Below are 14,622 nucleotides of genomic sequence, written 5' to 3'. Positions count from 1 at the left end.
TAGAGAGATGGCAGATCGATGTAAGAAGCAGAAAGTTGAGATATTGACTGGGACTCCCATACAGTGAAAGGGCTAGATGGCTTGGAGTTTGTGAGATGTGTTCAAGAAAGTTTTCTAATTCAATACATAGAAATACCAATGAGAGAGGATGCAGTACTGATCTACTATTAGGGAACCAGACAGGTCAGGTGACAGATGTATGTGTAGGCGAACATTTTGGGTCCAGTGGCCATAATGTCATTAGTTTCAAGTTATTTACGGCAAAGGATATATGTCTGGTCTTCATGTTGGGATTCTAAATTGGAGGATGGAAAATTTTGTGGAAATGAGAAGGATCTAGGAAGAGTGGATTGGATTAAGTTGTTTTCTGTCAAGGATGTGTTCAGTAAGTGGAAGACCTTCAAAGGCAAAATTTTGAGAGTGATGAGTTTGCATGTTCCTGTTAAAGGCAAAGTTACCAGGCATAGGGAACCGTGGTTTTCAAGAGATACTGGTGATTTGATGAAGAGGAGGGAGGTGTATAGCAAGTACAGGCAACAAGGAGCTAATGAGGTACTTGAAGAGTGCAAAAAATGCAAGAAGGAAATCAAGAAGGCAAAAAGAAGACATGAGGTTGCTTTGGCAGATAATGTGAAGGTAAACCCGAAGGGTTTCTACAAGTATATTAAGAGTAAAAGGATAGTAAAGGACAAAATTGGTCCCCTAGAGGATAAGAATGGTCAACTATGTGTCAAGCCTCATGTAATGAGGGAAATCTTAAATAGTATTTTTGCATCAGTATTTACTCAGGAAACTGGCATCGTGGATAAGGAAGGAAGAGAAATTAACAGAAGGGTCATGGAACATATGGAGATTAAGGAGGAGAAGATGCTTGCTACCTAGATAAGTGATCTGGGCCAGATGTAATATTCCCTCACATCTTGAGGGGGACTAGTGTAGAAATTGCAATGTTCTTAGCCATGGGTGAGGTGTCAGAGGATTGGAGGGTAGCTCACGTTGTCCTGTTGTTTAAAAAAAGTCTCCAAAAATAGACCAGGTAATTGTAGGCTGGTGAGCCAGAAAAGTAGTAGGTAAGTTATTGGAATGAGTTCTGATTGATAGGATATATAGGTATTTGTCAGCATGGCTTTATGTGTGGTAGGCTAACACCAAAAATTACAGATCTGTTTCAGAACTTCTTTTCCTCTCCAAAGTCCTTTAAAAAGTAATACTTGACCAACTCTCTCCCTACCTTCACTAAAATAAAATAACAGAAAAGTTTCAGTCAGGATACAAAGCCCAACACAGCATAGAGTTGGCCTTATTGAGGGTTTACAACGACCTACTCCTCACTACTGACTCAGGTGGCGCGCTGTTCTAATGCTCCTAGATCTCAGTGCAGGAATCGTCACCATCGATCACGTTACTCTGATAGACCATCTCCAGCAGGAGGTCAGCATCAATGGTGTGGCCCTGAGCTAGTTCAAATCTTACCAAACTGACAGTGCTTTCATGGAAAACTTGGGCAACTACACATCATCCTCAGCCACCCTCTCCTGTGGGGTTCTGCAAGGATCCATCCTTTAGCCTCATTCTTTACTGTACCTGCTCCCTTTTGGCCATATCATGCAGAAACATGGCATCTCCTTCCTCTGTTACGCTGATGGCACTCAGCTCTACCTCCCCCTAAAACTGGATGACCAGTAAAAAAATCAGCAATGTCACTAACTGTCTGGAAAACATAAAATGCTGGATGACCCGCAACTTCCTCCAACTTAATAAACCAAAATGTAACATCCTATTCGTCTCCCCTAATTTCACCAAAAAGTTACATTACTCCCACGTTAAATCCCTTGGGGTGCTATTCAACCATGCCTTCAAATTTGACAAGCAGGTCATTTCCATGGTGAAGGCCTGCTTTTTCCAGCTCCACACCATTGTTAAAATAAAACCATACCTCTCATTCAAGGATCTCAAAAGGGTTATTCACATCCTCATCTTCTTGCGTCTGGACTATGCTAACTCTTTATACACTGAGATTAGCCAGTCCTCCCTACCTCACCTCCAATTGGTTCAGAATGCAATGGCTAGGTTCCAATCTTCACCTCAACGACCTTGCCCCCCATATCTCCGATCTGCTCATGCCCTACTTCGCTCTCAAGCAGCTCAGGTCAGCTACTGCAGGACGCCTGGCTGTTCCATGCACTAAGCACACACAAAGGGGAGATCGGGCCTTCGCAGTTGTGCCTCCCAAGATGTGGAACAGCATTTCCCTGACCATTGAACTAGTCCTCTTCCTCATCTGCTTTAAATCCAGGTTAAAAATGTACCTTCTGTCGTTAGTGTTTAACATTTGAAACCATTTATAGCTTCCTAACCTCCAACAACGTTGCACTATTCACTGCAATTGTGGTCCATTTATAACTCCTTAATCTGTTGTTCTGTAAATAGTTGTACTAGTTTTGATTGATTGTCTTGGCTTGTACAGCACTTTGGTCAATGCAAGTTGAAAAAATGTGCTATATTAATAGAGAACTTGAACTTATAGAGCTTTTCAAGGAGGTTACCAAGAAGGTCGATGAAGGAAAGGCTGTGGATGTTGTCTACATGGACTTTAGTAAAACCTTTAACAAGGTCCCATATGGGACATTAGTTCAGAAGATTAAGACAGTAGGTATTCATGGAGAAGTAGTAAACTGGATTCAAAATTGGCTGTGTGGGAGAAAACAGAGAGCAATAGTGGATGGTTGCTTCTCAGACTAGAGGTCTATGACTAGTGGTGTGCCTCAGGGATCTGTGTTGGGACCATTGTTGTTTGTTGTCTATATCAATTATCTGGATGATGATGTTTAATGACACAAAGGTAGGAGGCATTGTGGATAGCAAGGAAGGTTTTCAAAGCTTCAAAGGCATTTTCAAAGGGATATGGACCAACTGGGAAAATGGGCCAAAAATGGCAGATGGAGTTTAATGCAGAGAAGTGTTAAATGTTGCATTTTGGAAGGGCAAACCATGAAAGAACATAATCAATAAATGGTAGGGCACTAAGGAGTGCAGAGGAGCAAAAAGATCTGGGAATACAGATACATAATTCCTTGAAGGTGGCGTTGCAGGTGGAAGTGGTAATAAAGAAAGCTTTTGGCACCTTAGACTTTATAAATCAAAATTTTGAGTGTAAGAGTTGGGATGTTATGTTAAAGTTGTTTAAGACATTGGTGAGGCCAAATTTGGAGTATTTTGTGCAGTTTTGGTTGCCTAGCTACAAGAAGGATATCAATAAGATTGAAAGAGTGCAGAGATTTACTAAGATATTCAGAATTTGAGTTACAGGGAAAGATTAAACAGGTTAGGACTTTAGTCCTTGGAGCAAAGAAGAATGAGGGAGATTTGATCAAGGTTTACAAGATTATGAGAAGTACAGACAGAGTGGATGTGAGTAGGCTTTTTCCACTTAGATTGGGGGAGATAAATTCGAGAGAGCTGAAAGGGGAAAGATTTGGGAGAACATTAGGGGAAAGTTTTTCACTCAGAGAGAGGTGGGATTGAGGAATGAGCTGCCATCTGATGTGGTGAATGTGAGTTCAATCTTAAGTTTTAATAATAAATTTGATAAATACATGGATGGAAGAGGTCTGGAGGGTTATGGAATGGGAGCAGGTCATTTGGACTAAAAGAATGATGGTCAGCATAGACTAGAAGGCCAAATGGCCTGTTTGCTGTGCTGTATGGTTTAACAAAGGTTCCAAAATAACCCAATAAATTATAGGCCGGTGAGCCTGATGTCAGTATAGGTCAATTATTGGAAAATGTTCTGAGAGATTGGATATACAAGTATTTGGAAAGCCAAGGTCTGATTAGGGATAGTTAATGGTAGGCCATGTTTAACCAAGCTAATAGAGATTTTCATGGAGGTTATCAGGGAAGTTGATGAAAGAACGGCAGTGGATGTTGTCTATATGGACTTCAGTAAGGGTTTCGACAAGGTCCCACATAGGAGGCTAGTCAGGAAGGCTCAGACCTTGGTATTCATGTTGAGGTAATAAACTGAATTTGACATTGGCTATTCGAGAGAAGCCGGAGTGTGGTAGTGGATGATTTCTTCTCAGGCTGGAAGCCTATAACTAGTGGTGTGCCTCAAGGATCGGTGCTGTTTGTCATCTATATCAATGATCTGGATGATAATATGGTAAATTGGATTTGCAAGTTTGCAGATGACACTAAGATTAGAGGTGTTGTGGACAGCAAGGAAGGCTTTCAAAGCTTGCCGAGGGATCTGGACCAGCTGGAAAAATGGGCTGAAAAATGGCAGATGGAATTTAATGCAGACAAGTGTGAGGTGTTGCATTTTGGAAGGACCAACCAATGTAGTTCATACACAGTAAATGGTGGGGCACTGAGGAGTATGGTAGAACAGAGGATCTTGGAATGTAGATACATAATTTTCTGAAGTGGCATCACAGGAGATAGGGTCCTAAAGTGAGCTTCTGGCTCAATGGCCTTCATAAATCAAAGTACTGAGTACAGTGCAGAGACTGCAGTAGTGCTGGAGGGGATTCCTAGGACATTTAGTGACTCTTTTGCTTTCTTTTCTTTCGTACTCGTACATGGAGCACCAGGCAATACTAATGACAACTCTTTGTCAGCCTTACAGCATGCAAAAGTTGAAGTATAACATGTATGTTACATTTTTATGTGACAATAAAAGGTACCTTATCTTACCTAGGATGTTATGGTAAAGTTGTATCAGACATTAGTGAAGCCAAATTTGGAGTCTTTTGGACACTGAACTACAGGAAAGTTATCAATAAAATTTAAAGAATGCAGAGAAGATTTACTAGGATGTTGCCAGGACTCGAAGAACTGAGTTACAGGATAGAACTTTATTGCCTGGAGCGTGGAAGAATGAGGGAAGAATTGAGGTATACAATATTATGATGCAAGTTGGCTTTTTCCACTGAGGTTAGGTGAGATACAAACTGATGGACATGGGTTCAGGGTGAAAGGGGAGAAGTTTAACAGGAACATTAGAAGGAATTTCTTCAGATAAAATGGTAGGAGTATGGAACTAGCTGCCAGCTGAAGTAGTGAATGCGGGCTCAATTTTAACATTTAAGAAAAAAAAATCAGACAGGTACATGGATAGGAGAGATATGGAGGGATATGGAATGGGTGCAAGTCAATGGGACTAGGCAGAACAATAGCTTGGTGCAGACTAGAAGGGCTGAATAGCTTCTTTCTCTGCTGTCATGTTCTATGATCCTGAAGTTTCTGATCAGAGAGTGCATTGCAAGACCTAATGCTAGAACAAGGAGCGTGGAAGGGCAGGAGGTTTATGTAGTAGAAGGATACAGTTTCCAAAGAGTGTGAGGACAATGAAATAGACAGAAGACCACATTCCAGAGTTCACACCTCCCTGCGATTTTATGCCATTGTACATCACCTCGTTCCAATCTTCACCTGTCAGAATCTGTGGAGAAAAGATGACACGTTACTCTGCCTGCATCAAACGAGGGAAGACAAACTTACAAGGTAATAACATAAGGAGCAACTTAATTTAATTCAATTTTAATTCAATTTGGAGATATAGCACCATAACCCACAAATCCATGCTGTCCAAATACACTGATGTGATCAATTAACCTAGCACCCAAAGGAAACCCACACAGTCACAGGGGAGAACTTACAAACTCCTCACAGACAGTGGGGGAAGTGAACTTTGGTCATTGGCGCTGTAATAGCGTTGTGCTAACTGATACACTAACTCTGCTGCTCTGTATTTATTATACATTATTTTTATGAATATTACATCTGTTTTTTTTTTCTCTCATGTAGTAATTCAACTTATACTTATATTTTAGATGCAGCAAGAATAATTTCAGTGCATTTATACATTGTCCAACTCTTCCTCTCTTCACTGGACATCTGCAGAACCCTGTCTTATTCACACACCTTGAAGATTGTCATTGAAAGTTTTGGCCCCTTGTACCTGAAACACAGTGATGATCGCAGCAGGAAAGGTGTCAAAGTTGGTTGGAGGTGTACCTTCCTCAAAATTGAATCTAAAATAAAAAGAGCACGTGAAAGGAGCTGAAGGGTTTGCAATGAAACATAAAACAATGTTAAAATGCATGTATCATTATAATGGGGTTATGGGTTGGTGCTATCATGGAGAGATACATACAGTACAGAAATAGGTCCTTCTGCCCACAGACCCTTGGCAATAGCTGCCCTGGTTGGCTGCTGGCTCACCCTGTTCAGCCCAAACAGCACCTCCCCACCCCACTCACCTTCCCCCCCAGCCCAGCCTCCACTCAGCCCTTTCATCACGCCGGCAGCAGGTTCACAGAAGAGACAGCGGCCTGTGACCAGCCCGGAGGTAAGATATGAGGTGGCCCAGGTGCAATGCAGACCCCGTGTAAAATTTTGGGCAAATCAATTCCTCTGCATCCCTTAACCAAAGAGTCCCCATACGCCTATGGGTGCAGCCTGTTCTTATAGTAGTTACTGTCATGTCCTTCCTACCCCATGGTTGCTCAGTGTACAATCCCCACCAATGTATAAAAACCATTGGATGTAGGATCAGAATGAGGCCATTTGGCCCATTGAGTATGGACTGCCATTCAAATCACGGCTCCTGACTTTTCCCTATAACCTTTGACACTCTCACTGATCAAGAACCCATCAACCTCTTCTTTAAATCTACCCAATGACTTTTGCCTCCACAACCGTCTGTGACAAAAAATATTCCACAGATTCACCCCCCTCTAGGAAAAGAATTGTCTCATTTCTGTTCTAAAAGGAGGTCCTCTTATTCTGAGGCTGTGCTCTCTGGTTCAAGACATTCCTACTACTGGAACATTGGAGAAAGAGAACCCTGAACCCAGGATCTCCATCAGGTGAAAAGTCAAGGACCGTGGGCTTACGAGGATACTCTGAGATCTACTCCAATGTGCTCACCATCCTGCGTTGGTCCAATACTGTGGCCCTCTTCTTTGGCCTTGGTTTCAAATCCTGGTATTTTCTCACAAACGGCTCTTTGTTCATTCACTAAACTGGCAGTGATCTCCCCTCCCTTTCCAAGGGCAAATAAAGACCATGAAACAGCCCATCAAGATCTGCACCAAACATGAGGCCCAAATTTTAGACGAAAACTTCTGCTGTACACGAACCACATCCCCCTATCCTCTGCATGTTCACATGTCTATCTGGATGCCTGTTCTGGGCCATATATGACTGGAGCACATCTCAAGAACAGTTGCAAATACTCCTGCTAATTCCATGCATTTGTGATTTCAGAAGGAATTGCCAGTTGCAAACATATCGAATGGAGATTAGTCACAGTGTGAAGCTGCTGGTGGGTTTGGAGGAGATAGCTGATTGCTGAGTGGGAAGTGGGATGAGAAAGGGGTAGGGTTGGGTGTGAAGATGTGATAGGTGGGGAGAAATGGGAGGGGTGAAAGGTGTGCGAGTGCGTTGGAGGGACAAGAGGAAGAAGCGGCCCATAATATCCCTGGAGCAAGAGGAGTTGGAGCAAGATGAGCTGATACTCGAGTCAACGAAGTGTGTGGGGAATACTCACTGACCACCAAACAGCTGCATTCCCAGCAGAGCGAAGACAACGATGAAGAGGAAGAGCAGGAACAGGAGGCTGATGATGGATTTCATTGAGCTCATTAAGGAAACCACGAGGTTCCGCAAAGAGGCCCAGTACCTTGGGAAGAAAAAGTGAAAGATTATTAAAGGCATGCAAGACAGAGAAAACAAAAAGATCACATAGAAACAAGGGGCAGACTGTGGGAGAACAAATCCAAACAGAACATACCACACACGCACAGAACACATACACACACAAAACACATCCAGATAGAAAACACACATACACAGAACATACATAGAACACACACACACATCCATACAGAGAACACACTCACACATACACACACACACCCACACAGAACACACACACAAGTACAGATTACACACACAGAACACATCCAGAAAGTGCACACACACACTAAGAACATACACACAGGCACACACACATAAAGAACAAACACAGACACACACATGCAGAATACACCTATACAGAACACAAATATACACACAATACCCGTACAAAATATATAGACAGAACACATACACAGAAAACACCCACATAGAAAATACAGAACCCATCCCCACAGATGTACCATACAGAACATACACGGAGAAAGTACCCAGACAGAACACAGCCATTCAGAGCACATGCAGACACATCACACATGCACTGAATGCACCAACACAGAGCATTCAGAACATACCAAGAGAAAACATTCAGGAACAGTGCAGAATACCAGTGCAGAACATACCTGTGCAGAACACACACATAGAAAACACACCCAGACAAAACACATCTACAAAAAATACTCCAGGATCTAGAGCATCGCAGAGTCTCTAAGGTACTGGTGAAAGTGCAGGGACCAGGGTGTAACAGTCATGTCCCATGGGGAATGGTATACAGTGTGGAAACCAGTGATGAAATGAAAACAATGCAGCGACCAGTGAGGAGCTAGTGCAGTGCACAGGAACCAGTAATGATTTGGTGTCAGAGTATGGAACCAGCAAGGAGATGGTGACAATGAAGGGACTGGTGAGAAACCAGTGTGTGAATAACTGATCTAAGTGTGTAAAAACACAATGCTGGAGAAACGCCTGGTTTCAGTGTGTGATGGAATCTATGAGCAACTTTCTTCTTTGTAGCAACCAGTGACAAGGTGGTGCTAATGCTTGGCAACAAGGACCGGGTGTCAGTGCATGGAAACCAGTGAAAAGTCGATGTCAGCGGAGGATGAGTATTGGAAAAAGAGGAGCTGGCACCAGTGTTGGATGCCAGTGCAGAGGACAAGTGAGAAGCTAGTGCCAGTGTAAGGAACTAGTGAGAACCTGTTGCTAGTGCAGGACAAGCAGTGAGGAGTTGATATCAGTGCATGGAAACCAGAGAAGACCTAATGCCAGAATAAGGGATCAATGAGGAGTTGATGCCAGTGTAGAGATCCAGGAAAGAGTTGGTGCCAGTATAAAGGACCATATATTTCATATTTCGTCATAACACAGTTGTTGTCTATATGCTTGTTAAATAGAATTCCCATTCTGCCGACAATTTCCCTACAAGCCATTACCCACACTCCCATCAACTTCCCCACATTCCACCCCTCACTGAGACACCAGGGATCAGGTTACAGTGGCCATGTGACCCAGCGACACACATTTCAGGTTGCAGGAGGTAACCGGGAGACCCTCCAAACTCCACACACAGGATTGCCCCCAGGTCTCGGATCTCTGGGGCGTTCTCTGTGTTGTGCCAGTGAGGAAGTGATGCCACAGTGAGGAACCAGTACACAGTATGGGTGGAATAGTGCTATCATAGTGTGTTACCAGAGGGGAGCGTGCATTACAAATGGATTGTGAATGATTACAATAGATTATGATAGTAAGCAAAGACAAAATATTTTTTAAAAAGTTTATAATTATATACAGCAGAAAAGAGGTGGTGAAAGTGAACTTTGGTTCATGGGGAGATGAGAAGGAGAATTAATATTTTGTTATGTGGAAATGGCTGAATAATTGACTGACAATTATTATTTTAAAATTTAATTTAGAGATATAGCATGGTAACAAGCCCTTCTGGCCCACAAGCCTGCACCAACCAAATACACCCATGTGCCCAATTAACCTATTAACCCTGTACATCTTTTAGACATGGGAAGAAACTAGAGGAAACAAACGCAACCACAGGAAGAACATACGAACTCCTCACAGATAGTGGGGGATTCAAACCCAGGTCATTGGCACTGTAATAATGTTGTGCTAATTTCTACGATAACCCAAAATCTTGTGTTGGCCTTCATGGTGGAGGACATGTCTAACATGCCAAAGATAAATGTTATGGATGCAAAGGGAGGTTAAGACTTTGATACCATTGCCATCAGTACAGGGGTACTGTTGAGTAAACTCATGGGCCTAAAGGTGGATAACTTCCATGGTCTTGTTGGAGTGCATCTCAGGGTCTGAAATAAACGGAGAAAGTTATAGGAGAGGTATTTGTGCCAATTTATCGAAATTCTCTGGATCCAGTGTAGGCCCTAGCAGATTGGAAAAAAGCAAATGTCACACTACTGTTTAAAAAAGGATGTAGACAAAAGGCAGGTAACTATAGGCCAGTTATATTTTCTACTTCTGCAGTTGGGAAAATGCTTGAAGCCATCATGAAGGAAGAAATAGTGAGAAATCTGGAAAGAAAATGTTCCATCAGGCAGACACAGCATGGATTCAGGAAATGCAGGGGTCATGCTTAACTAACTTATTGGAGTATTTGAACGAATAATGAGGCCAATGGATGGGGGAAGGTGGATGTTGTGTACTTGGATTTCCAGAAGGTATTCAATGAAGTGCCACAGAAAAGACTTCTCCAGAAGATAAGGATGCATGGAATTAGGGGTAATGTATTAACATAGATGGAGGATTGCTTCACCAATAAATGGGTGTTTCTCTAGTTGGCAATCAGTGGTGAGCGGAATGCCACAGGGGTCATTGCTGGGCCCACAACTGTTCACAATATACATTAACAATTTGGAAGAGGGGGCCAAGATGAGTGTATCTAAGTTTGCTGATTACACTACAGTGCAAAAGCAAATTGTGCAGAGGATATGGAGAGCCTGCAGAGAGAAATAAATAGGTTAAGTAAGAGGGCAATGGTCTGGCAGATGGAGTACAATGTCAATAAATGTGAGGTCATCTGCTTCAGAAGGAAAAGTAGAAGATCAGATTATTATTTAAGTGGCAAAAGATTGCAGCATATCATTGTTCAGCGGGACTGGGGAGTGCTTGTGCATGAATTGCAAAAATTGGTTTGGAGGTGCAACAGGTAATTGAGAAGGCAAAAGGAATGATTGAATTTAAGAGCGGGGGGGGGGTTCTGCCGCAACTGCACAGGGGACTGGTGAGGCCACACCTGAAGTACAGTGTGCAGTTCTGGTCACCTTACTTGAAAAGGAATATACTATACTGGCTTTGGAGGCAGTGCAGAGAGTTCACCAGGTTGATTCAGGAGATGAAGGGATTTGTCGAGAGATACACTGGAATTCAGAAGAATTAATCTCAGAATTCTATACATTTACGAAAGGAATAGTTAAGATTGAGGCAGAAAAGTAGGTGAAACCAGAACCATGGGACAGAGCATCCAGATTTGAGGGAATTAGTTAAGGACGGAGATGAGGAGGAATTGCTTCTCCAGAGAATCTATGGAATTCTCTTCCCAAGGAAACATTTAATATATTTAAGACAGAGTTAGATGGATTTTTGTGTGGTAGGGAAATTAAGAGTTATGGGGTCAGGTGGGTAGGTTGAGTTGAGTCCACAGCCAGAGCAGCCATGATTACGTCCTTATGTCTATGGAGTCCAGTGAGGAACAGTTGCAAGTGCGTACTCTACTTCTGTTTTGTCCACAAAAGCAGATTAAGTTATCAATTTTCCACATTACATTGCACTTCTCATGTCCTTATACACTCATTCAGATTGTTCACATTACCTTTAAACCCCATTACTGCTTGCACTCCCACCTTGCTTTGCATCATCATCAGCCTCGCTTCCTCTCAGCCATGTCACCGATAAGGTTTGTGAATAGCTGGGTTCCAAGCTTTAATCCCTGCAGCTCCCACCAGTCACAGCCTGCCAACCTGACAAGGATCTCTTTATTCCCATTTTGTTTTAGTTGGCAGCATGACTGACGAAGCGATTAGCACTATGTGCTACACCACCAGCGATCAGGATCGGGGTTTGAATCCCACACTGTCTGTAAGTAGTTTGTACGTTCTCGTGTTTGCACGGGTTTTCCACAGGGGCTTCAGTTTCCTCCCAATGTTCGAAATGTACTGGGGGTTGTAGGTCAATTGGGTGTAAATTTGGCGGCACAGACTTGTGGGCCGAAATGGCCTGTTACCGTGCTGTATGACCAAATTTAAATTAAAATATTTAATCAATCCACAATTCACAAAAGTTTATAACCCCTGATTCCATGCACTCTCATTTTTAATTTAAATTTCAGGGACACAGCACTGTAACAGGCCCTTCCGTCCCACGAGCTTGCGGCACACAAACATACCCATGTGATCAATTAACCTAGTAACTCCCATCCATCCTTGGGACGTGGGAGGAAACTGGAGCACCTGGAGGAAAAATCCACGCAAGTCACGGGGAGAATGTACAAACTCCTTATAGGTAGTGACAGGTTCGAACCTGGTGCTGAAATAGCGTTACTACCAAAGTGGATACGTTATTTTAGTAATTTATTATCTGCATTAACTGTGGATTAAGTCATCCACAATGCTAACTGTGGCACCCTAATCTCATTGATCAGTCTCTTGGAAGGGACATCAACAAGAGACTCCTGAAAATCCAAATCCATCATATCCACTGGTTCTTCTCTATCTGCTCGGTGAGTTACATCCTCAAACTACCTGGAAGACCAGTCAAGCATTTTGTCAGCTGTGGGAAGAAATGCAGGCTGAAGGTTTCTAGTGGAAAACCCTTTGGTAAAGCTGGGAAAAAAATAATCAAAGTAGCCTGTGAAGCAGCAGGGGTGTTGGATACATTGCATTTTTCTAGACTTAATATTGAAGACGAGAACTTCAGATAACTTGATTTCTCATTGCTTTCTTGGCCTTCACTTTATTCTCTGCTTTCCTGAGACTTGCTGGTCACATCCTGCTGTTTACCAACTCCCATATTGTTCTCTTATTGCTCCCACTCACACTTCAGTGGCTCCAGGTTTCATCTGATCAGAGAATTCTCCTCCCCATCCTCCCTCCTCCAGTTTAACAAAACCTTTTTGGTCTCCTTCCGAGATCTGATGAAGGGTCTTTGAACTGATATTTAACCCCATTTCTTTTACATTGATTATATCCGATATTTCCTGGTGTCAGGTGACTTTCAAAAATCCAAGCTGTCTTTGCACAATCCTGTTAATCCCTTCAATGGATTCGGTTACTGAAATCCTCACATATGAGGTTAATGTATGAGGAGCACTTGATGGCTCTGGGCCTCTTCTCACTGGAGTTCAGAAGGATTGGGAGGGAGAATTTCATTGAAACCTACAAAATATTGAAAGGGCTGGATAGATTGGAGGTGGAGAAGATATTTCCAGTTGTGGAAGAGTCTGGAACCTTAAGGCATGTCCTCAGCATAAAAGGATGCCTCTTTAGAACGGAGATGAAGAGATATTCCTTCAACAGAGGGTGGTGAATTTATGGAATTTGTTGCCACAGATGGTTGTGGAGGCCAAGACATTGGGTAGAGTTAAAGCAGAGGGTGATGGGTTCCTAATGAGTAAGGGTGTCAAAGGTTATGGGGAGAAGGCAGGAGAATGGGGTTGGGAGGAAAAATATGCCAGCCGTGATTTGAATGGCAGAGGAGGCTCGATGGGCTAAATGGCCTAATTCTGCTCCAATGTCTGATGATCTCATGACAGAGCCCAGGACCTAGCACTTTCCCTGCCACTGACATTGGGGCTAACAGGTCAGTAGCTTTGTTTTCTTTCTCCTTAACTAGGAAGATCATACTACTCTCCGATCCACAGGGAACCACTCCTGAATAAATGGAATTTGCATCCAGACCATTTTCCATCACTTTCTGAACACAGCTGTGGTGGTGGGGGGTGGGGGGTGGGGGAGACAATCAGGTCCTTTAGATTTATTTGCTTTGAGTCTCATTTTAACATCCCTATTTTTGAACAAATTATTCCTTCCCTCAGTTCCTCATCCTTGCTGGATCTTTTTTTCAAAATCTTCCTCAATGAAAGCAGTACAAAGTGATGGTACAGTTTGTCTACTTTTTTCTTGTTCCCCAGTGTGCAGGGGGTCACAGCATGTGGTCCCAGTGTTGGAGGTCTGACACAAGCCTCTGGTCTAGTCTCTACTTACTTTGTAATCTTGAAAATTCTGAGTAATCTCAATGCACGGAGAACGCTGATGCCAAAGGATGTTTCCGGCCGTATTATTGTCCATACTACATCAAATATACTCCCGATAATAACCTGCTGAGCAAAGGACTGAATTAGAGGTGAAAACCAGGACATTGTTTGGGATACAGACTGGGAGACAATGAGGTGAGGACTTGGTACAGGTGGGACACAACTGGTATATCGACCAGGGTACAAGCCACAAGAGGGTTCTGGAAAGAAGTGGAAGGAAGGTTGCAATCTAGCTGAAACAGAGGGAGACACAGATGACTGGACAGATACAGCCAGAAACACAGGATGAGACACCCTCAGGGGACAGACAAGGATGTAGGCCAGAGAAAAGGAAGGATGTAGACGAGTCTGGAAATTTAGATAAATAACCGCACTTGAATGAAGCCTCTGTCATGGCGTCAACTCCACCTGATACCAGGCTGCATTACAAGGAGCCGATACCAGTGCGATCAAACAGCACAATAGGTGAATGACCCATGACACATTTATGCATATGACAAGTTTGACCACCAGGAAAAGTCACACTGCACTTTGGGAATGAAGGAGACAATGCTACAATACTTGGTGACAGGGGAGGGAAAATCAAGCTTCTGTTCTGTGTGCTTGTCTGAGAGTGAGTATGGACTTGTGTCCATCCC

The 14,622-nt window shown here is 43.0% G+C and overlaps 1 protein-coding gene across 4 annotated transcripts in view; it reads right to left on the bottom strand.

The window, feature by feature from the left end:
• The window catches only part of LOC138763427 (probable voltage-dependent R-type calcium channel subunit alpha-1E), a 252,290-nt gene that overhangs the window by 123,644 nt on the left and 114,024 nt on the right, over positions 1 to 14,622 (bottom strand). For all 4 annotated transcript variants that reach the window (XM_069937538.1, XM_069937542.1, XM_069937541.1 and 1 more), the window contains exons 13-16: positions 13,935 to 14,047; positions 7,559 to 7,690; positions 5,966 to 6,038; positions 5,329 to 5,446 (exon numbers count right to left, since the gene is read on the bottom strand). In XM_069937538.1, the coding sequence (XP_069793639.1) occupies positions 5,329 to 5,446; positions 5,966 to 6,038; positions 7,559 to 7,690; positions 13,935 to 14,047 (436 nt within the window). The remainder of the gene's footprint in view (positions 1 to 5,328; positions 5,447 to 5,965; positions 6,039 to 7,558; positions 7,691 to 13,934; positions 14,048 to 14,622) is intronic.

This window comes from Narcine bancroftii, chromosome 5, assembly GCF_036971445.1.
Source record: "Narcine bancroftii isolate sNarBan1 chromosome 5, sNarBan1.hap1, whole genome shotgun sequence".
NCBI lineage: Eukaryota > Metazoa > Chordata > Chondrichthyes > Torpediniformes > Narcinidae > Narcine > Narcine bancroftii.
This window is presented reverse-complemented; position numbering and strand designations above follow the sequence as displayed.